Below are 26,716 nucleotides of genomic sequence, written 5' to 3'. Positions count from 1 at the left end.
AGTTTCCTTTTCTGTTCCTCATTCTGTGGACTCATTCTGTGATTTGGCCTTTCTGATTTTGCCCCTACATACTTGCACTCTTCCTTAAAATTCATCCTTTAGTAATCTGACCTACATTTTACTTGCGTATGCTTCCTTCTAGTGTTTCAGGGTCCTTGAAGAGCTCTCAATTTAGTCAAGTTTATCTCATGATACTTATTTTCCCTTTTCATTTAAGTAGTTTGTGTTTATGCCCTTCACACTATTTTCGCATTATATTTACAGATGTCTCTCTTTGGACATTATAATAAATTAAAACCTAGTAGAGAGCAGATCTTAAGTTTGTGGTCTTTACAGGGCAGTCTTGGCAGACACTGGCTTGAGATATTCTCATGCCCCCAACCCTCTGTGCTGCCAGCACAACTGTTTCTTCAGTGAGCTGTGATTTGGATCAGGAAACCAATCCAGCTTAAAAATAATCCAGCAAAAAGATTTATTTTTATTTTGCTCTTAAAGCCGAATCCTTTGCTCTGTTTGCAGAACATCTATGCAAACAGTTGCCCTAATGCAATTGAAAGCATACAGAAAAGCTGGCAGCTTTACTGTTCACCTTGTTTGTTTGTAATTCCATTTTCTTTTTCTAGGAATTACAAATAACATTTCCCCCATAATCTTTCACCCATGTTGCCCTCAGTCTTGCACTTTCAGTCAGTTTGCCTGCTGTTGATTAAAAAAGAAGAGATATTCCAGATTTGATGTAGTCACTTACCTACTCAATAACAAAACTTTTCCCTGTACAACTGCCTTCCAGTACCTGAGGGAAGACTACAAGAAACAGTAAGACTATCTAAGAGAGTATGTAGTGACAGGAAAAGGGGGAATGGCTTCAAACTGAAAGAAAGTGGGTTTAGAATTAGGTACAGGAAGAAATTCTTTACTGTGGGGGTGGTGAGGCACTGGAAGAGGTTTGCCCAGAGAAGCTGTGGACTCCCCATCCTGAGAAATGTTCAAGGCCAGGCTGGAAGTGGCTCTGAGCAGCTTGGTCTAGCTGGGAAGGTGTCCCTGCCCATGGCAGGGGTGTTGGAAGTGGATGGTCTTTTAAGGACCCCTCCAACCCAAGCCGTTCTATGATTCTGTACTGTAATGATCCTGTAGTACCTTCCCAACTGGTCCCTTGGTTGTTGAAGTCCCCCATGTTCACCCTGTTCTGTGCTGTGAAGGACGAGCAGCAGCACCCAAAGCTCTTGAGTCCTGCATTGCCATGTCCTGCAGATTTTCTAGGTGCCTGAGGAGGACCAAAACCTGATTGAAGCTTTTCTAATTGTTTGGAGGATTTGTATTAATTCTCACATCAGGTAAGAATTGGGGTTAATATTTATTTGTCAGTGATGTGCAAAGCATCTCTCTTCTGCCTGGATGTGTACTTTGTGGCTTTGCTATTTTTAAGTTGTAGGAATAAAATTTTTTGAGATCTTATTTCCTCTGGTAAATTTTATGTAAATTAGCTAGTGAATTAAGTAATTTTCATACATGCAATCAACCCAGGACAATACCATAGGAGAAAAAAGTTCAGTGGCTCACCATGGTGCTATTTTTCTGAATATCTCTATTGAGAGGCATATACAACTTATATCTTCCCAGAAATCTAGGCTTTTTGCCATGCTTTAGGCCACTTATTAATTGAAAACCCTCCTTTATTAGCTAGCATTTTCATCACCAGTGATTACAGACCTTCACAGGTAAAGAGAATTCCATCATCAGACAGTCAGGTCTGAAGTGTTTCTGTCTCATGTGACTCCTGTGAAGGAGACTAGAGCTCTGTAGGTCAGGTTTGCAGTGGTGAGTGCACCTCAAAGAAGGCACCCATCCCAGCTTCTGTAGGGATCACAGTTCTCCAGCTACTCCCTGGAGCTTGCAGTTCCTTGATCTGCCTTGATTTTGTCAGGCAGATTTTATCAGATATAGGCATGAGGCCTTATGTCTGTCTACATTCATACCTAATTTTATCTTAACATGGGATGTTTTGTGAATTTTTTTGCTTTGTTTCTTATAAAAATGGATTTTTATTTTTTTTTGAGTGGTGATTAATGTTAAAATAGCAATTAGATATGATATTTCTAATTTTAAAAGATATTTTTAGGGCCTTGGCTGATGTCACACTTCTGTTTTCTTGTACTGGATCAGAACTAACAACTGTTGCATTTCACCAGTGAATTAGTGTTGGTGCTTCTCATACCTCAGATAATTGGTTTTTCTGAGTTAATCCATTTGTGAAATTAATTGAAAATCACTGCCATTCTAAATATGACAGTGTTTGGGGTTTTTTGGTGGTTTGTTTGTTTGGTTTTTTTTTCAGTTTATGATGGAGAAAACAAGACAAATGCTACCAGAGGAGCAAAAGCTAAGGGTTTTGCTGCTTGATATTGAATGTAATATGCCTATTTTATGCACAGTATAGTCATTTTGACTATGTTTCCATTAACAAACTTTACAATAGAGGAATTGAGCTTTAGAGGACATTACCATAGGACTAAGCAGGCTGTGCTGCAAAGACCATTAATAGAAAACCACTCCCTCAATCTGCTTAAACTTTGGTGAGGATAATGCGGCTTACTCTAACTGATTTTTGATAAAACAGTAAAAAGACAAACAGATGCTTGTTATGCCTGAGTTGAGAAGTTCACCCTATTGAAAAGTTGCTTCTGCTTCTTCAGGAATATTTGTTCTGGGGAAGAAAATCTTTCTCACCGCAGCTACCATGCAAGTCAAACGCCTTAATGTATTTTGATATTTAAGTTTATATAAAAGAACATAACAAGGGTTAGTGCGTCATAATCAGCCTAACCAATGAATTAAACCTCCCAGCTGGTATGAGATTTCATTTATTCTTCTTTTGCTTCTCTTCTGTTGGTCTTTTCAGTGCTTGTAGCACACTGTCACGATGTTTTTATATGGTGAAGATACCCGTTTGCTGTGTAGATTACAGTATCAGCCCCCTCTGCATCTTGAAAACTGCCTTTCTTAGCAAATGCACTTACTGTAATTCCACATTGCTGCAAAATGGCTTTTTATTTGTCCACTGAAACGTCACTTAAAGACTAGATTCTGCGCTTTGAAGGACACAACCAACAGTGCAGAATTTTGAATGTCTGTCCCTGTGTTGTGCAGGTGCAGGACAGTGTTTATGCTCTTGTTTTTGTGAATTCACATGAATTTGTGTTTGCAGCTCTGAATGTGAATAAATTATGTATGTGTTATGTATTTCTGGCAAGTACATGATAGACATTGAATAAATTAGTATTTGCAGTATTTTTTTCCTAAAAACAAACACTATGATTTGGAGAGTTTTAAGCCTTAAGTTATGTTTAAAAGTAATTTTTTCTTCTTTTTCTTCTTAGGTGTAGAGTCTAAAGCAAGTTTTGTAGTGTTTTTTATCAAAGTATCCTCCTTTAGAAACTACAGTTGTCATAGTAAATAAATTCTGTTTATGTAGAAGTTTATAATCTTGTACAAAAGGTCCTTTATGAAAAATTGTCCATTATTTGAGTTTTTGTAAACCACCTATACTTTGTATATGGTAGAATTTAAGGTAAGTTTTCTGAAGAATATAAAAATATCTCTTCCCTGACAGTGTCTGCTCTAATCATGAAATGTATGTCTTCCTAATAATACAGTGTATTTGAAAAACAATTATATTATGTTCTCTTATGTCTGAATGCATAATAAATGTAATTGACTTACAGAATAATAATTTGTGTTTAGTTAGGCATGTATTCATCACTGAATCGTTCACTTGTAGGTAGACGTAAAATCACCTGTGCTATTAAGTCCATTGTGGAGATAACTTTAGTTTCTGTTTTAGGTTGTTAATTTTAAAATTTGTCATTAACCTGCATGGTATTTGGTTATGTTATGTACAAAGGGTTTTTTTCAGTTGATTTGACAGCTAAAATTGATTTTGAAATTCCCTTATTTTGTGTGATAACATTACAAAAAGTTTTGTTAATTCACCCACAGTTATCAATCTGATGTTTTTGCTTACAAGAAGTTCTGCCATGAAAACAAAAATTTAACAGGTTTGGAGGACTGTTTCTGTGATACAACATGCTAAAGTTAGAAGCTGTTAACTTTAACAAGTTTAAGTTAACAAGTTAAAGTTAGAAGTTTTGTCTTCACTTGTAAAGTGATATGGTTTTATGGAAGTTTGAGACTGCAGTTTTTGTCTAATGAAACTTTAAATCAGATTTTATTTTTATCAGCTGGTTGCATATTTGCAAAACTGAGCCAAACTGAATATTTAAAAAATGTCAACCAACTTTGAAAACTTATGATGAAAGGATGTTCCTACCTTAAATTTCAGTATCCAGAAAGGGAATGAATCTGGAATTATGCAACTCTGTGATTCTCCAGTTCTGGTGCTGAAAATCATATAGCCTTAAGAGACGAAAAAAAAAAAAAAGTGATCTTCTCTGTGCTACTTGTTATCAGTGGTATATTTCTAGATAAAAAAAAAAAAAAATTGGCAAAATTATAACCCTTGAAGCGTGAAAAATGTGAATGTTTTTTTAATTTGAAATTTTGTTGGGTTTTTCATTTATTTGGGTTTTTAAAATTTTTTCGTCCTTTCTTTTACGAAGTCTAGCACAGATCCTGCACTAGGTTGGGTTTTATCAATGCCTGGAAGTGCCTGGCACATTCTGCTCTATATTGAGTGAGTTTCAGTTCATACTTTCCTGATTTTGGACAAGGTCATCCTACATGCACAATTGCTTTAACAAAGACAGTATTTCCCCCCTACTTTCACAGTTTTTGGGAGACACAGCTGCTGTCCACATTTGGAAGTGTTGTGCGGAGCTGGAACTACTGTGTTGCCACCGTCCTGAGTTCATTTATGGGGACAAGTAAGCTTGTGCCCCCATAATAATTTGAATTATTTTATGAGGTAATAGTTTATCTTCTTATGGTTTTATTTTTTTTTTAAATGGAACCTAAAATCGTACCTAGATAGAGTAAAAAATGTTTAACATGATTATTGAAATAAGACTATGTGTGTGCATGACATTGTTAGAATGGAAGTCTTCAATATGCAAGTACGCTTGCTACCAGTAAATTTTGTTTTATTTCATCCTGTCACACTGGGAGTGAGTGTTGAAAGACGAACGGGCAAGTGTTGCTCAGCCAGAGGGGAGAAGCACGTCATCCAGCCCCCAGAATAGCATCGGCAGTAAATACGGTCATGCTGTTCCTCCCCGAGATAGACCCAGATCACATTCGTAGCACCCACCGGCTCTGCTGCTTACCAGACGTTCAGGCCTTTGATGAAACATTTACAAATGCAGCTGCGCTTCAGAGGGATCTTCTGCCAGCGTCCAAGTAGCTGACATCAAGAGAACGGGAGGAAACGGGATCACAAACCACGGAGTTCAAACAAAACGCAGTTTAGGGGGAATACAAATTTAATCACGGTATTAAAACACTGCTCTAAGATATGAACCCATACTTACTAGACTCCTGTTTAATGTTAGTATACGTTTTCCAGTGACTTAGAACTGCTAAAGCATGAAGCTTTTGTAGAGGAGGAAAGGTAAACTCAAAAATAGCTCTTTGTTCAACTGTCTTGGGTCACACACAATGGTCAAAACTGGAATTAAAAGAAAGTGAAATTAGAGAGAAGCTGAGATTAATTTTTTTTTTTTTCCAGTTTCAGTTATTCCTCACTTTGTGCAATATATTGAAATGAGCTAAGATAGCCCTGAAGGTCTGTGACAGCGGCCTATCTAGCACGTTAGAGGAGAAATTTTAATTATTCAAGGCCGAGAATTAAACCCTGTCAATTTCTTCATCTTGAAAAGATAGATTATCCCCCTGGGCCAGAAGAATATTCTTCCTTGTGCCAAAGCTCTGTTCCTATTGACTCAATATAATTTTTGTGCTTTTATAATGTTTGTATTTTGCTCTGAGGACTGTAACCTACAGGTTCAACTTCTGCCTCTGTGCTCTGCCCAATGGACTTGACAGAACCTACAGGAATTAAGCCAAGGCACTGCATCTTCCTCCACCCCCCACCACTTTGCACATCTCTGTAAAATTTGAAAAGCTTGTTTCAGCTTCTGCAGCTTCTCTCCTCTGGCTTTGCCCCCGCACTGGTGCATTAGCTCGGGTGTTAGTGGAGAGGGTTTGTTATTTCAGACACATACCATCGCCTGCTGCCCTCACTTCTCCCCTGAGCTCGCACAGGGCACAGAGACAACTTCATACTTTCATTTGTATCAGTTACACACATGGGATTTAAATTCATCCCCCTCTCTCTGTATAGTCTTTTTTTTTTTTTTCCTTCTCTCCAGATAACTCAGTAAATGCTAAATAGCAAGTGTTCCTGCCTTCAGCAGGCACTCCAATCCTACCTCTGTTTCTCTTAAGAAAATCTCATTGGGATTTCTTTAAATGTGATAGGGGAAGTGTGTTTTCAGAGCAGTAGCTCTGGTATTTGTTCTCTATTTGTGAGTGACGTTATGCAGTTGAGAAAAAATCATGCCAGCATGTTTCAGTCAGTGCCAAAAGAACATAGACAGTGATTCAGTGCCCAGATCTATTGCTGCCCAAAACTGTATCTTGTCCTATTTTTACTTTCACAAATCAGGGTCTTGCTTATTGAGAGGAGTTAGGTGAATGTTATGTTTGCATATATTTGACAGTGAATTTAATCAGCTGTTTTATAGTCTGCTGTTCTTTTATTTCAAGCAATAAGAATTAATTTCTTTTCAAAATTCAGTAAATATACAGTAAATTGATGTATCATAACTGACCACTACAATTTCCTTGTTGTTTCTGCCATACTATAATTTGAAAAGACAATGCAATAGTGATGCATAAATTATGTACTTTAGATTGGGGGCAAAAAAGTCTTAGCAAGAGCAAATATTGTACCCACACCCATAGTTCCCACCCCACCATGAGCACTTGTGAGCTGGGTTGCCCAGACAGGAATCATGATTTTCCTGTGGTGGTGTGGAGCCCGTGGTGGCCCAGGACAGCACAGCCTCCATCCCTACTACTCTGCTGGTGCAGGGTGCTCTGGGACAGATGATGACCTAAGCTTCTCAAAACACCTTTTTTTTTTTACTTCTGTTTGTCACAGATGGCTGACTATCTCATGAAGTGAGATTTCAAGGAGTCTAATTGAAACATTTGGCCTGTTACTGTTTTAGTTTTAGTCCAGCTTGCACAAACGTAATGAGCAAACAGCAAGAGCTAAGGCTGAAGAAACAAGAATTTCCTTATTTAAATAAGTGCTGTATTTCTATGTTGTCCCAGTGATTAATGTTGTTAAAAGAAATGGATCTTCCTTAGTGGCCCCTATTTTTTTGTCAATAACAAGGTGTGGAAGTACATGATTATGCTTTAAAGCATCTTAAAGCTATTTTTCTGAGCAGTTTGCTGGAAAAAGATTAAATGTTTAAACTTATTTACAAATTAACTTGTCAAAGTGTTCATGTTTCCAAGAGAGAGTAACAATTATTTTAGAAATTTTTGAAAATTACTAAACTTTGGATTTGTTTCAGGGATGGAAAGCATAGGAATTCTACACTTTTTCAGGAAAGATTTTTAAAACTGTTTTCCAGTCAAAGAAAACAACACGTAAGACTTCAAAGGACATTTTACAAAATTGTATTTAACTCCTTAGATTTTCTTAAGGCTTTCTCTGTTTGGGTGTCAACTGGATATTTATATTTTGCAGTGTGATTGTAATAGAGTTTGCACTGGCCTAAGAGCTGGTACAGGACCCACTGAAGTCGGTACAAATCGCCCCTCTAACTTTGGTGGATTTGTTTCAGCATCTGTCCAATCTATTTTACAAGGGCAAAGTTGTGCACTCTGGCTTTGGCCACAGGCAATAGCTGGAAGGTATTATTTCCTACATTCATTGTTTGTGTTGTGCTAATATGTGAATTTTAATGGGCAACCAAAAGCCAGTGTGCCAGACAGTGCTGTGAAAACAAAATGTCATCACTGTTAGATTAAAACCAGTACAAAAATCAACACCTGGATATTATTATGCAGAGGTACAACGTTTTCACTGTTGTGGGTTACTTGTCTAAGTTAATGTGAGGGAAGGTGAAGCATGTGAAGTGATGATACAGAATTGTTCCTAAAAGCTTAGTAATGATCCAGGTTTGTGAGCCAGCATATTACACATGCGCACAGAGACAACAAATATGGGCAAGTACAAAAAAAGTTTTAAATATTTTGAATTTGGCTGATATGTTAGATTTTATAGTAAAGATGCTGTTTACATAAAAGCTTGAGGAGGGATAGACTCAATAAAGCTTTAATGTTAATACCTAGATTTTAAGGTTTACAGCTAAGAAACTGCACTTTTTTCCCCTTATGAAAATATATTAAATCTCTGTGTGTGCATTAAAAGCCTATATTTAAATTATAAATTTATATAAATTATATTTAAATGATATTAAAAGCCTATATATTTCAGGAAAATTCATTCCAATCATTGAAACTGTTGAGATTTATATATTGTTAGAAGTAATGTAGTATTTTTGTTACATCAAAATTACTAATAACTATTTTGAAATAGGCTTACTAGAAAATTTCTAGGAATTTTATATAAAGATTATTTATTAATCAGTATTTCTGAAGTATTTACATATGAAACACCTGCATGGAACAGGAATACTGTAGCATTTAAGGAAAATTTAGCAAAATTTTGTGGTGAAATCCCTTAAGAAAACCTGGTATGATATGTTAAGTAACTTTGAAAGTGACTAGATAAATTCTATTCTAAATTGATTTTGTTGGATGTAAAATGGTAACGACTAATTATATTTCCTGAGAACATGAATCAGCTTAGAATTGCCATTGCTCCATGGTTTTATATGCAGTTAAATTAGGGCACAGATAGTTTCAGCTGTGACTATCAACACATAATGCTGCTCTCACTCTTTCTATATAGTTACGTATCTAATTTTTCAGTCATGTTAAAGAGAGCTCTTGTGAGTTCTTGTGTCTGTATTGTCTCAGCTGTGTACCTGAGTTCAATGCTATGTTGTTTTGACTCATATCATCAACAGTAAAGCAGCCTCTGCCAGTGGAATTTAGTCAATAACCATTGATGACAGAAGGTCCAGAACAGAACCTGTCTTACTTTCCTGAGTATTAACTCCTGCAACACTGTCAATTAAGCCAGTTCTGCACTTGGAACTGAACCAATGCATTTGTTAATGATTCATACACAGAATCCAGCTAATTTTCAGCTATAATAGCCCTGGCTGCATAGAAAAAAAAGAAAGATTTTTTTTTTTTGTCCCTCTAGTCTAATAAATTTGGGTTTCAGTATGCACAATAAATTGATATGATAAGAAAAAATATTTTTAAATAGTTTAATAAAAAGTCTAATAATAATACATAAATAAATAATAAATAGTTTAATAAAAATAAGTTTTTTAATAGTTTTTTAAACTTGCATCAATTAGTTTAATGACACATCTGACCTATGTGTTTCTTGTTAGTAATATGGAGTGAAAGGTGAAGTACAGAAGAAAACTGATTACCAGAATACCGATTTCTCGGTCTTTGACCCAGTTTATTAACTGTTTATCAAAACGTTATTTTGGCATTAGCTGTAAATGTTATTTTCTTTCCATGATGTAAAAATATGTGCATTAAAAAAACTTGTAGAGGGGCGTGCATATTTACATATATTTTTGTAAACGTGTATAGGATGCTAAAAATAGCCCAAGGGAGGCCATGTAGAGAAACAGGGTAAAAACATCAGTGTGGTAGAAAAAAGCAATTTATCACACAGAGCTAGGGGTCAGCTTGAAGCCACAAGATGCCAAGATGCCGGTCAGATTTGCATTTGTGCTGCTTGTGTATTCATGGCACTTACACATTCAACACGCCTTTAAAGAGACTTTTATTTCAGTTGTGTAAAGCCTTGTGAAAATGCTTGTGGATCAAGGCGTTCCTTTTTCATAATCTGTCCCTTTCGCATGCTTTTCTGTGGGTATGGGAAGGTAGAGGGGCAAACACGGGTGGATGGGTAGGTAGGTGCTCGTCCCGGAGAGAGGAATCGTCCCTTCTCTGGAAGAAGGCAGGTCCTATGCACCGTGTTCTGGAAAAGGGAGGCCTCGTGTGGTCAGGGCTGGGAACAGCCCAGTCGGGCTGGAGGGATCCCAGCCGCAGGCACTCCCTTCTCAGCTGAACCAGGACTATAAACGTGGCCACCGGGGTGTATTTATCACAGGATCATGGAATGGCATAGGGTGGAAGGGACATTAAAGATCATCCCCTTCCAACACCCCTGCCATGGGCAGGGACACCTTCCACTAGACCAGGCTGCTCAGAGCCACTTCCAGCCTGGCCTTAAACGTTTCTCAGGATGGGGAGTCCACAGCTTCTCTGGGCAAACCTCTTCCAGTGCCTCACCACCCTCACAGTAAAGAATCTCTTCCTCATATCTAATCTAAACCATCTGTCTTTCAGTCTGAAGCCATTCCCTCTTGTCCTGTCACTACATGCTCTTGTAGAAAGACTCTCTTAGTCTTTCCTGTAGGCTCCCTTCAGGTACTGAAGGCCACAATATGCTAACCTGTAAACCTTCTTTTCTCCAGGGTGAACAATGCCAATCCTCCTAGCCTTTCCTCACAGGAGAAGTGTTCCATCCCCCTAATCATCTGGTCCTCTGGACCTGCTCCAGCAAGTCAGTGTCCGTCCTGTATTTCATAACAATATGGATGACTAGGTTGGGGAGAAGAAACACCTCTACATGATTGCCCTTGGTCTGTCTGAACAAGTCTGAAGAAGGAAATACTCTTCTCACCGGTCCTTCTTTCTTTATTGTGTTATGAGATAGGTACATTTCCTTGCCTTTCCGGGTATCTAAACCAGGCAACAAAATGTAATTCAAACACAGAAGTCCATGTGTGATATTAAATTGATTAGCTGTACCAAGAGAAGCAGAGTAGTGGTCTATGTGGTAATTGACAAAATGACAACATTTTGATTTAAAGGCAAAATTAAGGGAAAAATGCAAAACAGAAATCTGAAAGAGTGCCTAGTTCATGTAAATTTAAAAATACAGTTGAGTTACTATAAGATCCAGCTGTGAGGAACAGCTGTACAACAGCCTATGCAGGGAATTGCAAGAATATCCATGTATTGGTAAATCACAGGTTGAAGCCCTTGTGCATGAGAGGATATTCCAGCACTCCTACCTTAGACATGTTTCTTAAAGAGAAGTAAATCCAGCCATAATGCCATCAACTGCATTCTTCTTGTCAGTTCTAAGCACATTCTCCAGCTTTTTGAAGAATAACAATTAAATTAAGTTCTCCCAAATGCGGGATTTTCCATCAGTAACACTGATTGCTATCAGCTGGGATTTGTGAGAAGCCTCTCATCATGCATGACCTTCTGAAGAGATTCTTTTGGTTTGTTACTCTAGCAGGGGGTGGTCTCTGAGGAAGGCGTGGGGCTGCTCTTGTGCCCACTCCCATGACCAATACAGGACTGGAGGCTGGCTTTTTGTTTCTTTCCTTTTTATTTATAAGATTTGTCCATTACCTTGTCTCAGTGACTTAAATCCATTCCCTTGCTTAATATTAGTCAAAATTTCCCTTAAATGTTCTTGTTATTGGGATACAGCTCTCAACATACTAGGTTCAGGTCTTCAAGATACTGATCCTGGGGTTCATCTGTTATATAGAAATGGCATGTGGGACTGAGTTAACAGGCTTACCTGAGGCAGTCACCTTTACTGGGAACTGAGCATTCAGAATGAAGAGAACAATACTCTGGACTCTGTAATCTCACTGATATTTTTTTTTACTTTGCTAGAATCTTCCTGATGTTGCTGATAGCATCTAATGTTCTATCAGCAATCACATCTTCTAAGCTATGTCCGGTGTAAGATACAGAGGAGGCATTTCCTGATGATGTAAGCCATTGTTAGTTATCAAATGCTTTTCAGAAAGGACCTTGCTTTGCACAGGGAAAATGAAAAAAACCCTGCAAAACTGTTAGATTTTCAAATTTGGCTAGAAAAAAATAATGATTAAGAAACTTTCTCTATTGAGATTGAAAGAACACATCTGGAGGCAAAAGAAATTAATCAAAAGCTTTGTTCCTTTTTGCTATGCAATATAGGATCATTTTGCAATAGAAGATCTATGCCCACAGGGTCCAAATCAGGACGACTTATGGTATTTATTTTATTTTTTTTTTTTTTTTTTTGTGTTCCAAGCTCGTGTTGCCGATGTCCCTGGAATTCATACTGGAAGCACTGCTTAAAAAAAAAAACAACAATAAAACAAAAACAAAAAAACAACGAAACAAATAAATATATAAGGCGAAATCCTGCCATGTGACCTTCTCTACTGGCGCATCCATCTTCCTGCGCTTCCTTAGGGGATGCTGCAGACGGCTTTGCCGGCGGTTTCCCCTTCGGAAGGGCTGTCCTCCGAGCAGTGAGGGTGGGGGGAAGGCGGGGGTGTCCCCCGTATCCCCCGGGCATCCCCTTCGGGTAATTTCCAAGAGCGGATCGGCGCTCCGCGCTGCCTCCTGCCCCGCCCGGCGCCGCGAGCCGGGCCGGGCCGAGCCGAGCCGGGCCGAGCCGAGCCGAGCCGGGCCGAGCCGAGCCGAGCCGGGCCGAGCCGGGCCGGGCCGAGCCGAGCCGGGCATGGCGCCGCTGGTGCTGTACCACTGGACGCAGTCCTTCTCCTCGCAGAAGGTGAGGGGTAGGCGGGGGCGTGGGGCCCCGGATCGCAGTGCCCACAGCCCCTGCACACCCGCGGCGGCATCGGGGCGGGAGGGATGGAGGATGGAGGATGAAGGAAGGAGGGATGGAGGGATGGAGGAAGCAGGGATGGAGGAAGCAGGGATGGAGGGATGAAGGATGGAGGGGAGCGGCCGTGGGTGAGCCGAGGCGGGGCGGGCAGAGCAGGCAGGCGGGGATGCTGCCCGGGTGACCCCGGCGGTGCCGTTCCAGGTGCGGCTGGCAATAGCCGAGAAGGCGCTGAAGTGCGAGGAGCACGATGTGAACCTGCCGCTGAGCGAGCACAACGAGCCGTGGTTCATGCGCCTGAGCTCCTCTGGAGAGGTACCCGTCCTGATCCATGGTGAAAACATCATTTGTGAGGCAACGCAGATTATTGACTACCTTGAGGCGACGTTTGTAGATGGTAATCCCACAGGCATTTCAGAATGTGGTTCTTCCCCTCATCCTGTAGCCACAGCAGTGCTGGGGGCAGCTCTGTGTTGCTGCAGGACTCTTCGTTCAGGGCAGAAAATATTTCTAGTCTTACAAGTAAGCATGCTCTCCTAATAGTTAGCAGTTTGGGTTGAAAACCTATCCGTCTAAAATGAACTGAAGGCTTTCTGGCACCTTCATGAGTAAACCTTTGTAAGTAAAACCTACCACCATCCTCCTTAGCCCTTCAGGAAGGATGGAGAGGCCAGAAATGGCAGCAGCACTGTGCTTCACTAACCCTGGCGTGACACTGCCGTGAAAAATAACATGCTGAACACTGCTGCATGACTGCCTTTGTAGAACAGGTCCAGGTTGTCTGTGAAATAAGAAGCATGCTTATTTTCAGAATAATTTTCTTTACAACAATGGAAGTAGAATGAGCAAATTATTTTTGGAGCCAAAATGGAAGGAAGAGGTAAATTAGCAGGAAGAGAAGCCTTAGAAGTGATCACGTGCATGGTTTTAAAGTTCTTTGTGCCTGTATTGTTAAAAACAAACAAACAAAAAATAAAAAAAAAGCCTGCCTCAATTTGTGAAGGAAATGCAGAGCTGTATTTTGTATAGGTGCGAAGATGACAGCATTTTGTATTTCAGAGATTTAGTGATGTGATTTCTGAGGCATGAAGAAAACTTCACTGTTGAATTAACATAATTTGTGCTGTCTTCTAATCAGAAAAGGAGTTGGGTAGGTAGGTAGATCAAGGGCAGGGTAAAACTCATTGATGTGCAGGAATACTTCCAATGATGCATAGGATTCCTGTACTGTAATGTGTATATCATTTCAGGAGCAGTAATGTTTCAGCCATAATCATTCCCTGGAATCTCAGCTGGGCCCAACTGTGAGAGCATTATATAGTTTATATAGTCATATAGTTTTATAGGCTATATAGTCATAGTCATCCATTCCTAGATGCATGTTAACAGAGCTGAGTGTGGTTTTCTGATTTGAAAGCCTCTTAAATATGTTTTTTTGTGTTGCTGCATAGGAATTATAAAATATCTTAAAATTAACTAAAAATATGCATTTCTCTGAGCTGCAATCATACCTTTGAGTTATGCTGGGGAACAAGGGAAGCTTTCTTGCCTGTGGCTGTGTCACCTGTCCCAGATGGATGTAGCTGAATGAACTTTGGTCAATTAGATGATTCTTCTTTTCTTAGATTTATTTTTAACTTTGTTTTGCAGAGGAAGTACCAAGATTAATGCCAGAAGAAGGGAGCATGTATTATCCAAGGGTGCAACACTACAGAGAGCTTTTAGACTCCTTGCCTATGGATGCCTACACACATGGCTGCATCCTGCACCCTGAGTTAACAGTGGACTCCATGATTCCAGCCTATGCTACCAGCAGAATCCGTAGTATGTACTGGTGTAGCTCTGAATGTCTATAACTTAGTAGGTTGCTGCATTACATTCATCTTCTTTCTTAAGTCCACCTTAAACACAAAATGCTGAGCACAGTTTATGAATTTTAGTTGCAGTCCTTGATGATTTGTGTATATACTTTTTATTGATTATATATTCTGTTGTGATTTGAAAATGGGAAGGAGGAGGTGTTGTTTTTGAGGTGTCTTTGGAGTTAATTTTTGTACCATGGCAACATTTTAATTGATGCCTTTATGTTTCCTTCTATGTGTTGCAAAAGAACTAAGTAGTGGTAGGACAAGTATCAACTCCTGACAGCACAGCTGGATGATGATTCCCTATTTACAGTTACATTCTGAGATCTCTGATTTTTTTGTCAATGTCAGTGGTTTATATAGTGTTGAATTTTTTTTGTATGATGTTTTAGAGTGCTCTGTAGAATGAAGTCAAATACTACAGAATCTTTGAAATGTAATACAACTATACTATTAGCAAGTCTATGATATCATAAAAGGTGATATTGAGAAATCAAATTTTCAACAAAATGTCTTATTCTCTGTAGAATTTTTGGTAAGTGAGTGCTCTTACTAGTCACACTCGTATGTTGTCAGAAGTGAAGGCAGACAGTTAATTTTCCATATAGTTGCATGACTGATGTTACTGAAGTAACAGAGAATCATTGGATCATAAAATCATAGACCATAGGATGGCCTAGGTTGGAAGGGACCTTAAAGATCATCTAGTTTCAATGTCCCTGCCTACAGCAGGGACACCTTCCACTAGACCAGGCTGTTCCAAGCCCCATCCAGCCTTGGACACTTCCAGGGATAGGGAGTCCACAGCTTCTCTGGGAAATCTGTTCCAGTGCCTCACTGCCCTCACAGGAAAGAATTTCTTCTTCATAGGTAATCTAAATCTACATCCTTCAATTTAAAGCCACTCCCCTTTGTCCAAGAACACAAATTACTCTGTTTCATTAGTGCATTGTCTAGGTTGGTGGTTTTGTTGTTTTTAGTTTTCCCAAATGTGGATGCTAACTGTTTATTGAACAATTGTGCTTTACTCATAGGCATTATGGATAGTTTTTCTGATTTCACATGGTAGTAATCAGTGCTTTTATTGCAGTTCAATTTACAACATTGTCTCCTGCTTTTCTTGCTGTATGCATTCTTCTGTTCTAGCTTCTAGTTGGTAAAAATTGTTCTCAGTTTGCACATGTTCATACTGGTAAAGCTAACATTATTGCTTATCTAAACTGGGATGTTTTCTTATCTTTTTAGGCTTAAAGCATAGCCTACGTTTTTTTATTTGAAGCTTTGAAAAGCCTGTGGATGTTCCTTAACAATTCTTTTGCATGTTCAAACTTCTCCTGGATGGTTTTGTTTTCAGGTTGAAACACTTTTTTTTTCAGCCTGCTAGATATAATAAGGCATGACCCAGTTGTGTATTATATTTATGCATACCAAATCTAAGTAAGTAATTAATTGCATATATAAGATTTTTGTTATATGAGTACATCCTTCAATTTCTTCATATTAAAGGATGACTTCTACAGTCATGTTGAAATGGATATGTAAAAAAGTGAGTTTGGTTTTCTCTAGAAAGAATTTTTATCAGTTTAATTTACCAGACTTAATTGTAACTAAACTTTATTATCAAGTACAAGTGAGAGATGATTCATGCTCTATAATTATTATTCTGTTCTCAGTTTATGATTATAAATATTTATTTTTAGAAGATTTATAAATCACTGTCTTTTGGTATTCTAGGTTTATAAGTATGGCATTTTCAAGCAAAGCCCCATTTTAAGGAAAAGGCTATACACATGTAGTAGAAATCAGTAAAATAAACTTTTTACATAATTCCTTCTTTAAATCATATAATGAATGTTTTTCTAGGACATGCACACAGATCTTAAAGAAAATTTCTAAAAGAATCACAGATTTTAGCATCCCATTTTAGCTAAATTAAAGCACCTTGGCTCCATATTCAGTGGCATTTAGGCTTTTGCTGTAAAGTGATGCTTATGACGTACAGTGACAAAAAAATCCCAGTGTGGGCCTACCAGCACTTTCACATTGAAAGCTGATGAGCTGAAGGTGTGATGGGTCAATTTAAAAAGCATTTAAATTTTCCAAAATGCAAAAATGTATTTAAATCCTAACCTGGTGCAGATGCTGTATTGTAGCAGCACTTCCAATTTCTTTGGTATGATATTTGTGTACAAAGGTGATTGATCAGTTTCTGTGGATTGCATTATGAGTATGTTTGAATATCTAATATTTGTCATTCCTTTTAATTTTTTAAAATTTTTATTTTTTTTAATCAGGCCAAATAAGTAACACAGAATCAGAACTGAAGAAACTTGCAGAAGAAAATCCAGACCTTCAAGATGCCTATATAGCAAAACAGAAGCGCCTTAAGGTAAGAAACCCCTTTATATGGGCCCCTTTATTATGAGCTTGTTAGTGTTATATTTTTTTGGTCACAATATAAACATTTATTTCACCTGTCATTACCAGTGATTTAACCCTTCAAGGTATGAAACAGTCCATCTTCAGATCAGCTACACACTTGAAGTGTGTGCTGAAGTACTGGGCAGGTCCCACTGACTTCGAAGGTAACTGCACATCAGTGTGGATGTTGGACTGTTGAGCACCCTGCAGGGGTAGGAAGACCTTAATGTCTGGCATCTCTAAAGTTTTCTTGTGTTTTCTGAATTGTCACGAGTATCCCTGTAGTATCCAGCTGACTATGAGGAGAAAATAATCACATTTTATGAATAAACACTGTAGTATTGTAACTATAAGCTTCTCTGATAAAAGTATAAACTCTGTATGATGATTAAAACACTGAACTGTATGTCTATTTAGTCTAAACTGCTGGATCATGATAATATAAAATACCTAAAGAAAATACTTGATGAACTGGAAAAAGTTTTGGATCAGGTTGAGACTGAATTACAGCGGCGAAATGAGGAAACACCAGGTAAGGATTTTTTCTTGCTAAATCCTGTTAATATTTCTTTTTGAAGATATTGAGTAAACTGGTTGAGAGCACCATTATAAAACAATTTTTAATGTGTCAGATTTAATACTTTTAGTATATGTTGATCTATACATCACAGAAGGGATCAATACTGTTTTAACCACTAACTTACTTTTACTGTTCCAGTCAGTGAGTTCTCGGTGTCTCATGAAAGTGCTTGATCAAATTTTCAGCAAAATGAGTATAATTAGCTGCACAATGTTGTAGTATTTTTATCAATAAAATCAGAAAAAAAATAACTACAGAATGCTGATGTTATAGGTGTAGGCTTCAGTTCACTATAATGATCACAACCTTAATGTTTAACACAGGTTTTTTTTTAATCTTGTGCAGATACTGTGTTGATATTTGTGGTATATGCAGAATAAGCAATCTGAAAATTTGCTCTAATCATTAGGCAACCCCTTTCCCTCATCCTCTTGGAAAGCAGTCCGATTTACCTGCCTCCACCCCAATGAAAGTCACATTTTTTACAGAATCACAGAATCATTAATGTTGAAAGAGACTTTCAAGATGATCTAGTCTGACTGTCAATCCAGCACTGTCATAACCACGCCTAAACTATGTCCTGCTGTCTGCTGCCCTGGGCAACTTTTTCCACTGCCTGACCACTCCTTCAGTGAAAAACATTTCTAATATCTAATCTGAACCTCGTCTGGCACAATTTAATGCCATTTCCTCTCATGCTGTTAGAAAGGGCCCAAATACTGAGCCCTGGGGAACTCCAGCAGTAACCAGCCAGCAGCTAGCTGGATGTAGCTCCATTTATCAGCACTCCCTGGGCCTGGACATGCAGCCAGTTTTTCACTCCGTGAAGAATGTATTCACCCAAGCCAGTTTACCCAGGAGAATGCTCTGGGAGACAGGTCAAAAGCTTTACAGATATCTAGATAATATCCACAGCTTTTCCCTCATCCAGTAAATGGGTCACTGGTCATGGACAGAGGTCAGGTTGGCCAAACAAGACCTGCCTTTGTAAACTCATCCTGGCTGGGCCTGTTGCCCTGGTTGTCCTGCACATGCCATTTAGTGACACTCAGGACGATCTGGTCCATGGTGTTTCCCACTACCAAGGTCAGGATAACAGGTCTGTAGTTTCCTGGATCCTCCTTCTGACCCTTCTTGTAGATGGGTATTACATTTGCTAATTTCCAGGCAACAGAGACTTCTGTGGTTAACCAGGACTGCTGGTAAATGATTGAAATAACTGGCAAATTTTTGGCAGCTCCCTTCTTACTCTTGGGCACATCCCATCTTGACTCATAGACTTGTGGGTGTCTAACTGGTATGACAGGTCACTAATCATTTTCTTCTGGGTTGCAGAGGCTTCTCTCAGCTCCCCATCACCAACTCCCAGCTCCAGGAGCTGGATATCCTGAGCGCCACGGGTTTTGGTGTTAAAGACTGAGGCAAAGAAGGCATTAAGTACTTCAGGCTTTTTCTCATCCCCCACTGTTTCCCCCTTCATCCAGCAAAGGATTGAGACTCCTTAGCCCTCCTTTTGATGCCAATGTATTTACTGAAACTGTTTTTGTTTTCTTTAACTGCAGTGCCCAAATTAAGTTCCAGTTTGGCTTTCTTTCTAATTTTCTCCTGGATAACCTCATGACATCCTTGTAGTTACCCCCTCTCCTTCCAGAGGCGAGACACAGTCCTTTTTACCCTGAGTTCCAGCCTAAATTCCCTGTTTAACCAGGCTGGTCTTTTTCCCTGACAGCATATGGGGACAACCTGTTCCTGTACATTTGAGAATTCCTCGTTAAATCTTGCCCATCCTTCCTGTACTATTTTGCCTATCAGGACTGACGCCCAGGGAACTCTGTCAGTCAATCTCCTAAGCAGTCCAAAGTCTGCCTGGCAGAGGCTCAAGGTGGCAGTTCTGCTGGTGCCTCTCCTTACTTCACCTAGAACTGAAAATGCCACCCTTTCATGGTTGCTGTGCCCAACTTGGCCACTGACTCCACATCACCCATGAGTCCTTCTCCAGTTGAGAGTAAGTTTTCTTCCACACACTCCAGGAATCTCCTAGACTGCCTCCTCTCCACTGTGTTGTGTTTTCAGCAGGCATCTGGCAAGCTGAAGTCCCCCACAAATACAAGGGCTGGAAATTGAGAAACTTCTGCCAGCCCTTATATCCTACAAGGATATCTGCAGTGCTGACCTTCCCCCTGATCTATAGCCACAGGCACTTAACCATGTCAGCATCCTAAATTCTGTTTAAATGGGATAAGCCTTCTGCTTATTCACAGCATGGTTCAGCTTCCAGTGGTGCTAATAGGAGTCCTTCCCCTGACTTCACTGGGAACTGTGTGAAGCATCAGTCAATATCAACTGCATCTGCTCAAATCAATAACTTTTTGCATTTAGCACTATAAATAGCTGTTGTAATAATTTCTGGTTACTATCACAATTGTTTGATGTTACTACCACAAAAGTTTGAACCAACAGTTGAAAATCTAGATTAAATTTCTACTGACTCAGCAGTGAAAGAGGCACAGGAAATATTTTAACTCATAAAGGATGGAAGAATTTTGTTCAGCAAACTACATCTGCCACCATTTCCAGCAGCCCCTTTCCTTTCTCTGCTAAGTAGCCTGTCCAAGTAATCAACTGATACAGTATTGATGAGCTTATGAAAACTGCTGGGATCACAGGATTTTGTAAAACATGGGGCTATCGCCTCTTGGATTTTTTACTGCGGTATTCCCACATTCCCCCATATATTGGAGGTTTGTGATCTGTACTTCTCCAGGTCCTGGTCAAACTCAGAACTCCTGCTTCCTCTTGCAACTGCTTGAATCCCTGATCTACTACTGCTGCCACTGCAGGCATCTTTCTTTCACACAGGATAGATTATTTGGTCTTTTCCATCATCTTATTTAATGCACTGAATGAATTCCCAGGTATTCTTTCAGCGACCTAGGATACAGAGACCTTTCTTCCAGACCTGAGAAACCAGTCGAAATGGACTGGTACCAGCTTTGTGCCAAGCTGTTGCTTTTCTCTGGTGGAAAATTTGTTGGAAAGGAGATAGCAAAATTTCTCTGTTTCCAGAGGGGTGCTGCTGAGTGCTCGTGCCAGCATTTTGCATGCCTTCTGGGAAACAGAGTAGTCCTCCCTATTTGAGATCTAGGCTAGAACAGAGCACTTATGCTGGCAGCTGTGATAGCTGTGCTGGCTATCAAGTTTCATATCCTGGTTTTCAAAAGCTCTTGGTGTAGTCAGTACATGTCAGCCCTTTCAGGTGGTGGTGGTTCAGATCACTGACAGCGATGTGTGATGCTGCAGGGCAGTGCCTGCTCTGACCCACCCCAGGAGCGTTCACCTCTTTCCTTTGACTGCAGAGGGTACCTGGGGTCTCCATCTGTGCTCCTGACTAGTGCTGAGCAGTGTGAATATGTCACTTCTCAAACATCTCAGTGTAAAACCCCCATGATTTGGGGTCTAAGAGACACAAAAGAGGGACAGATAGACAAATTCTGTCATCTCACTGGGCTGATATGTTTGGTGCAAGTCAGTCATCTGATTAATTTCTTTTTGACTTGAAAGCCTCCAACTAGTCAGCTGGAGTTAGTTCTTGAGTGAATGCCACAGAGCTGAGTGACACAGGCAAGATGATAAATTCTTCAGACAAGTGGTAGCTTTTCAGTAAAAGCTAAACTGCCTTCCTCCTTTCCAATCCTGTTTTAATTTAATCCAGATTTGAGAAATGTAACTGAGGAAAGTAAGTGTTTACTGTGGGTTTTAATTTATGAACCTGGAATGTGGATCTTTTTTCCTTCAAAAATGTAGGCCAGCTGCTGAGCCTAAGACTTTACAATATTGTGCAAAGAGTGGACAGGGATTAGTGAAATGTTCATTGATTCAAGTAATATTTCAGCTGAAGTGTTGTTGCTCTTTATTAGATGGTACTTTGAAGTAGCACTAAATTAAATGTGCTTATATTCCATTAGTTCCTAATGCTTTATGTTTTATCTCTGCTTAGAAGATGGAAATCAGCCTTGGCTCTGTGGTGATTTCTTCAGTCTGGCAGATGTGTCACTTGCTGTCACATTACATCGCCTGAAGTTTCTGGGATTAGCAAGAAGAAACTGGGGAAATGGAAAGCGGCCCAACTTGGAAGCTTATTATGAGCGTGTCGTGAAGAGAAAAGCATTTCACAAAGTTTTGGGACACGTCAACAATATATTAATCTCGGCTGTCCTGCCAACAGCATTCCGTGTGGCCAAGAAAAGGGCTCCCAGGGTTCTTGGCAGCACCCTGCTGGTCGGCATGCTGGCAGGGGTGGGTTATCTTGCTTTCCTCTGTCTTCGGAAGAGATTTGCCAGCATGGTGCTATCGATTAGAACCAGGCAAAATTATTTTTAGACCTTGTCTGTCCCTGGTGGTGAGTGGAGGGCATCTTTACACCCCAGGAAAATATGTTCAATAAAATATAAATGTAGAAGAACGGTTATGTCTGTGATTTAGAACATTGTCACAGAGTAATCATCTCCTGCTGCTGTATAATTGGGCTGGCAATCCTGAGATATTTTTAAAAAATATGTGTTGGGGGAATGACAAAGGAAAGAAGAGACTTTTCAGCCAAGGGCCTATAACTGTGAGAGTGCTTCGTTAAAGTGATTATTGTCTCCTTTACCCGATAGCTGACCTAATTAAAATGCTTTTATTTAATAGCTATGCAGCAATGTGACAGCTTTTCACTGTAGATGAAATGCATTATTGGGCAGAAACCAGCATTGTTAAAATACTGAAAATAGCTCTTACTTTAAATGCTCAGAGTAAGATTTAATTGGAACATTGTGCCTGTTGTGTACAGGAGAAGTTTCTCCGTACTGATTATTTTCTGTTGGCTTGCAGTTGGACCTTTAAGAATGTGTTGAAAAGTAATCCTTTGAAGCCACTTTTGTCAGTATATGTTCATGCAGCAGTACAGGAAAAGACCTGAAACAGGTAAGAACATCAGTCATTTGTGTTCCACACAAGTGAAGTTCTCCAGAAGAATCACTGGACAACAGATACTAGGATTTTGCTGAAATACAAATGGGAGCTAAACACCTGACACTTCTCTTTTGACAGCCTTTTGTGCCCAGCCACAAACTGGCAGAATAAAATCAAACTATCTTGGTGCACATTTGCTGCTTTCTTTGGGGTGGCTTGATACAGTTCCCTCCATATGAATGTCCTGTGTACCCTTTTGTGTTTCACTCTGAGCACTGGCTATTTTTTGCACACTTCTTGGCAACATTAGCAATTGCACGTGTCTCTACAAAATGCTTGCCCACAATGTGCCACAGCCAACTAGAAAACACAATGCCTTTTTGTATAAGTAATTAAAAATAGTTCACTATCTATCAGTCTGGTTAGGTAGCCTAGACTGAAGGTAAGTCACGCTGTAATTTAGCAATCTGTTTACTTATGGATAGGGGTTGTGTTGATGTAAGTGAAAAATACAGTAAGTTTGGAGACGATTTGTACTGATGATCTTTTGTAAAACTGCACTCTTGTAGCATGGAGGAAAGGTGTATAAAATATTTTGATTACTTCCTACTACTCAACAGATGCTGTGAGTTTTATTAGTTTTGAACTGAGCTCCCATTTCAACAACAAATGTACATTTACCTGAAGATAGAATTTGAATAATTTTTCAGCAAAGAAAAGCATTTGGAAAGGGCTGAAAATTCTCATGACAGTTTAGTAAGACTTTTGTATGCTTGATGAATGTTTGAAAGCCTCAGAATTTTCTTTACAAGTTGTACATAGCTGCCAAGAATAAGGCATAGCTTTAAGTGTTTGCCTGTCAACAATCAGTGCTAACAGGCCCAAGTACGTTTTAGGTCCAGGGCTGGTGGCTGTTGTCTCTCCGTACAATTGCATTTAGGTGTCAAGAAGATCATCTCAAGTTTGTTGGAGAGAACTGAGGCAGTTTCTGTCTGGGCAGTCTCACCATCTAACACATATTAATATGGATAAAATTATTGGATACTCCTGCTTATTATTTAATATTGTGCTGGTTGTCTAGCAAAAGTAGACCAAATCTCATTACCCCTTTTCAGTAATAAGAAATATCTTACCTAGGAAAAAAAGCACTTATTTGTCTAAAAGACAGTTTTATATAATTCTGTTTATGATCCAGTGGTTTTAAGGAACTTGTTGAATTAAATGTGCTCTATTTAGAAAAGCTTTATTATCTCTAGAGTGGGTTTAATCCAACAATACTATTAATATACTGGCAGCTTTAACTGAGTTTGTTGTTAGTGTGTTGCAGTTCATCTGCATTTACTTGTAGCTATCAAATTCCACTAAGTTAATAAACACAAAGTAAGACCTGTAACTTAATGCTTCCTTGGCACATATTTCTGTCAGACCACCTGTAAAATGTAATTTGACCAAGCCAGGGTAAAATTAAATATATATGGCTTAGCCTTTTTTAGAATGAAGTGACCACCAGATGTCAGTGGTTCTCCAGGACTCTGCTCTGGCGTGCCTCTAAGGCAGGAAAACACTACTTTTCACAGAGAAAAAGTTTGTGATCTCAGCACAAGAGGGTTGTGAGCACTCTCGTCACATTAACAGTCTCTCCAGAGCTCTGGAAACAGCTGCATGGTTCTACCACAGGTTTGTTCTCTGACACCTGCCACTTATGCTTGTGTAGTTTTTATACTGGGTAAACGAGAAGCCAAAGTTGAAATAATATTTCACATGAAAATGAATGTTACTGAACAGCAATTAAACTGCAATTAAACATGCCATCTGCAAGAATGAGCATGGATAAAACTTCTACTGCGGAAAAGTTTGGATCCCTGCTTTGATTCACGTCCGTTAGTTCAACTATTTGGTATCCTTATTTTCACTGCCCTGATGTACTCTGTACATTGATTTCTGTACAGGTGGCAGCAAAAGGCTTATCCATGATTAAATTCCTCAAAATTGGATGAGATTTAGAAGCACATATGCTGCATTTGGCTCTTTGTGCCAGATAGCTTTTGTGCCTGTAAAGTTTCTTTTCAGCCTGGCTTATTTTCTTTCTGGTAGCAGCTCTGTATACTATTCGAATTGGGTACAGAAGCAATCTTCTAGTTTTCATTTACTATTTGCTCTCATATCATGAATCAGATATAATTCATATCTTCATGTGGGACCTGCACAATAAACATCTATTCTAAGAGCACTTCATAGTCTGGTTTATGTCTTCTGTGTCAGTAAAACAAAGCACATTTGAGGATTACACTGTGTTGCTGTAAGGACTCTGATGCTATTCAAGGAGAGAAGCCCTTGAACACCTTTTAAACCAGTTTAAAGGTTGCCTTGCATGTATATGGAAACAGCAGTAAAAATTATGTTTTCTTTGGTTTTCTGTCTGAGCTGTATATGTATGATGTCCAAGGAAAGTGATTTGATAAAGTAAAAAAAAAAAAAAAGTAAAAAATTAAGGAGGGCAAGGAGGTTTCGTACTTTCAATTAATCCATAAAAACAAACAAACAAAAAAACAAACAAAGTCCAATCCCACTTTGCTTCTGAGTGCATTGTTGAGCTGCAGCTGGGGCTCCTTTCTGTAAGGTGCATGACAAGCACATAATCTGTGTCCACACTGACATTGTCCTTGGTGAGACTAAATGGTGTGCCCCATTAAATGTGTGTTAGTCTGGCCATAAATGAAGTGCCCCCCTTTTTTTTCTTGCACTGTTGGAGTCTGTATTGGGCCTCCTTCCCTGTTAAGCAGAGGAATAAATAACAGTACCTGAGGCTTGCGTGCATTGTCTCTCAGGATCTTGAAAGTCAGGGAAGCTGCTAGGATCAGGTAGACAGCTGGCAGGGTTTGAGTTTCAGGAGATTATGACACCTGTAGTCTGTGCACCAACTTTAAAGTAGCCTTGATGCTTTAGCGTTAATCAGAAGTGTGCACAGAGCTCTTGCAGTGGAAAGCTTACGTCTAAACAAAAAAGAAGCAAAAGAGAATACAAAGATAAGTACAGCAAATATAAATTCCTTGTCCAGGTTCATAAAGCCATACATCCACTTTTGCATGTCACATTTTTAAAGGCATCTTTTACTTAAGTCTGAATTTTATAGGGGCAAGGAGCTACTAAGATTTAGAGAGCAGATTGGCATGCCCTAATGCATGAGGATTACAGAGAGCAGCAGATGGGAAGTAGGTGAAAAGTAGAGGGTCTAGCTAGCTGGAGCACACCGCTCTGCACTATGGTGTATGACATTTCTGTTTGCTGAGGCCTCCTTGTTATCTCTCTGTTTAGCCAATGTTAGACAAAGAGGTGTAAGGTTTGGCTTAGGCAATTTATAAGATGTACTGAGGAAGTCAAAAGCATGTAGAAAAATCCCAAAGAAAATATGCTGGGTTTTGTTCCCTCTTTATAAAGAAATTTTTAGTTTTGGTGCAGTACCAAGTCATAAAGTCAGGCCCTCAAAACTCAGGAAATTCCAGAAGCCAGAGTTCTTACAATACTGTTAACTCACTCATGCAATACTTCAATAGCCTTTTTATTTCTGTTTTTCTTTCTAAGTTACAATCATGCTCAATTTAATGTGAAGTTAAAAATGTAACACCATAAAATAGGCAGTGGATAACCTTAGTGTTGTGGGAAGAATCTGTTGGAATTTGCAGAGCTGAAGGCCTGAATATTTCTGTGCTTTACATCAGCATTAGTATTTACTACAGTTTTAAGTACTCATCTCATGAATAATTTTACAAAAGTGTGTTGTATAAACTAACACGTAATTGCATAAATCAGTATAAAGTAAAAAGTAAACCTTATATATACTAATATATATTGATATTCTTTGTACATATACACAATAGCATCCCTATTTTTCCCTTTCATATTTAATTTGCTAAAAATGGCTAATTGACAATTATGTATTTTACTGTATTACTTGTCTTCATAAAATAAATTTGCATTTATAAATGTAAAAATTATGAAAATTTCATATAATTATAGAATCATACAAAGTTTTGGGTTGGAAGAGACTTAAAAGAGCATCTAGTTCCAACTCCCCTGCCATGGGGAGATGTGTTCTGTCACTGTCAGACACGAAATGAT

The 26,716-nt window shown here is 39.1% G+C and overlaps 1 protein-coding gene across 3 annotated transcripts in view; it reads left to right on the top strand.

Annotated features, from left to right (window-relative positions):
• Positions 1-24,827, top strand: part of GDAP1 (ganglioside induced differentiation associated protein 1) — a 31,360-nt gene extending 6,533 nt beyond the window's left edge. The window contains exons 1-7 of one of the 3 annotated variants that reach the window (XM_088052849.1): positions 12,593-12,724; positions 12,983-13,175; positions 14,429-14,602; positions 16,938-17,032; positions 17,482-17,596; positions 21,642-21,940; positions 22,517-24,827. In XM_088052849.1, the coding sequence (XP_087908975.1) occupies positions 12,674-12,724; positions 12,983-13,175; positions 14,429-14,602; positions 16,938-17,032; positions 17,482-17,596; positions 21,642-21,940; positions 22,517-22,528 (939 nt within the window). In that variant the 5' untranslated portion in view covers positions 12,593-12,673 and the 3' untranslated portion in view covers positions 22,529-24,827. Of the gene's footprint in view, positions 1-12,592; positions 12,725-12,982; positions 13,176-14,428; positions 14,603-16,937; positions 17,033-17,481; positions 17,597-21,641 lie in introns of those variants that run through there. The other 2 variants (XM_088052844.1, XM_014255948.2) reach the window with 2 other exon arrangements.
• Positions 24,828-26,716: the final 1,889 nt, after the last annotated feature.

Source organism: Pseudopodoces humilis, chromosome 1 (assembly GCF_049639895.1).
Source record: "Pseudopodoces humilis isolate 2021_Gansu_Grassland_sample_001 chromosome 1, ASM4963989v1, whole genome shotgun sequence".
In the NCBI taxonomy this organism is placed as follows: Eukaryota; Metazoa; Chordata; class Aves; order Passeriformes; family Paridae; genus Pseudopodoces; species Pseudopodoces humilis.
Note: the sequence above shows the minus strand (reverse complement) of the source record. Positions and strands in the feature narration are given on the sequence as shown.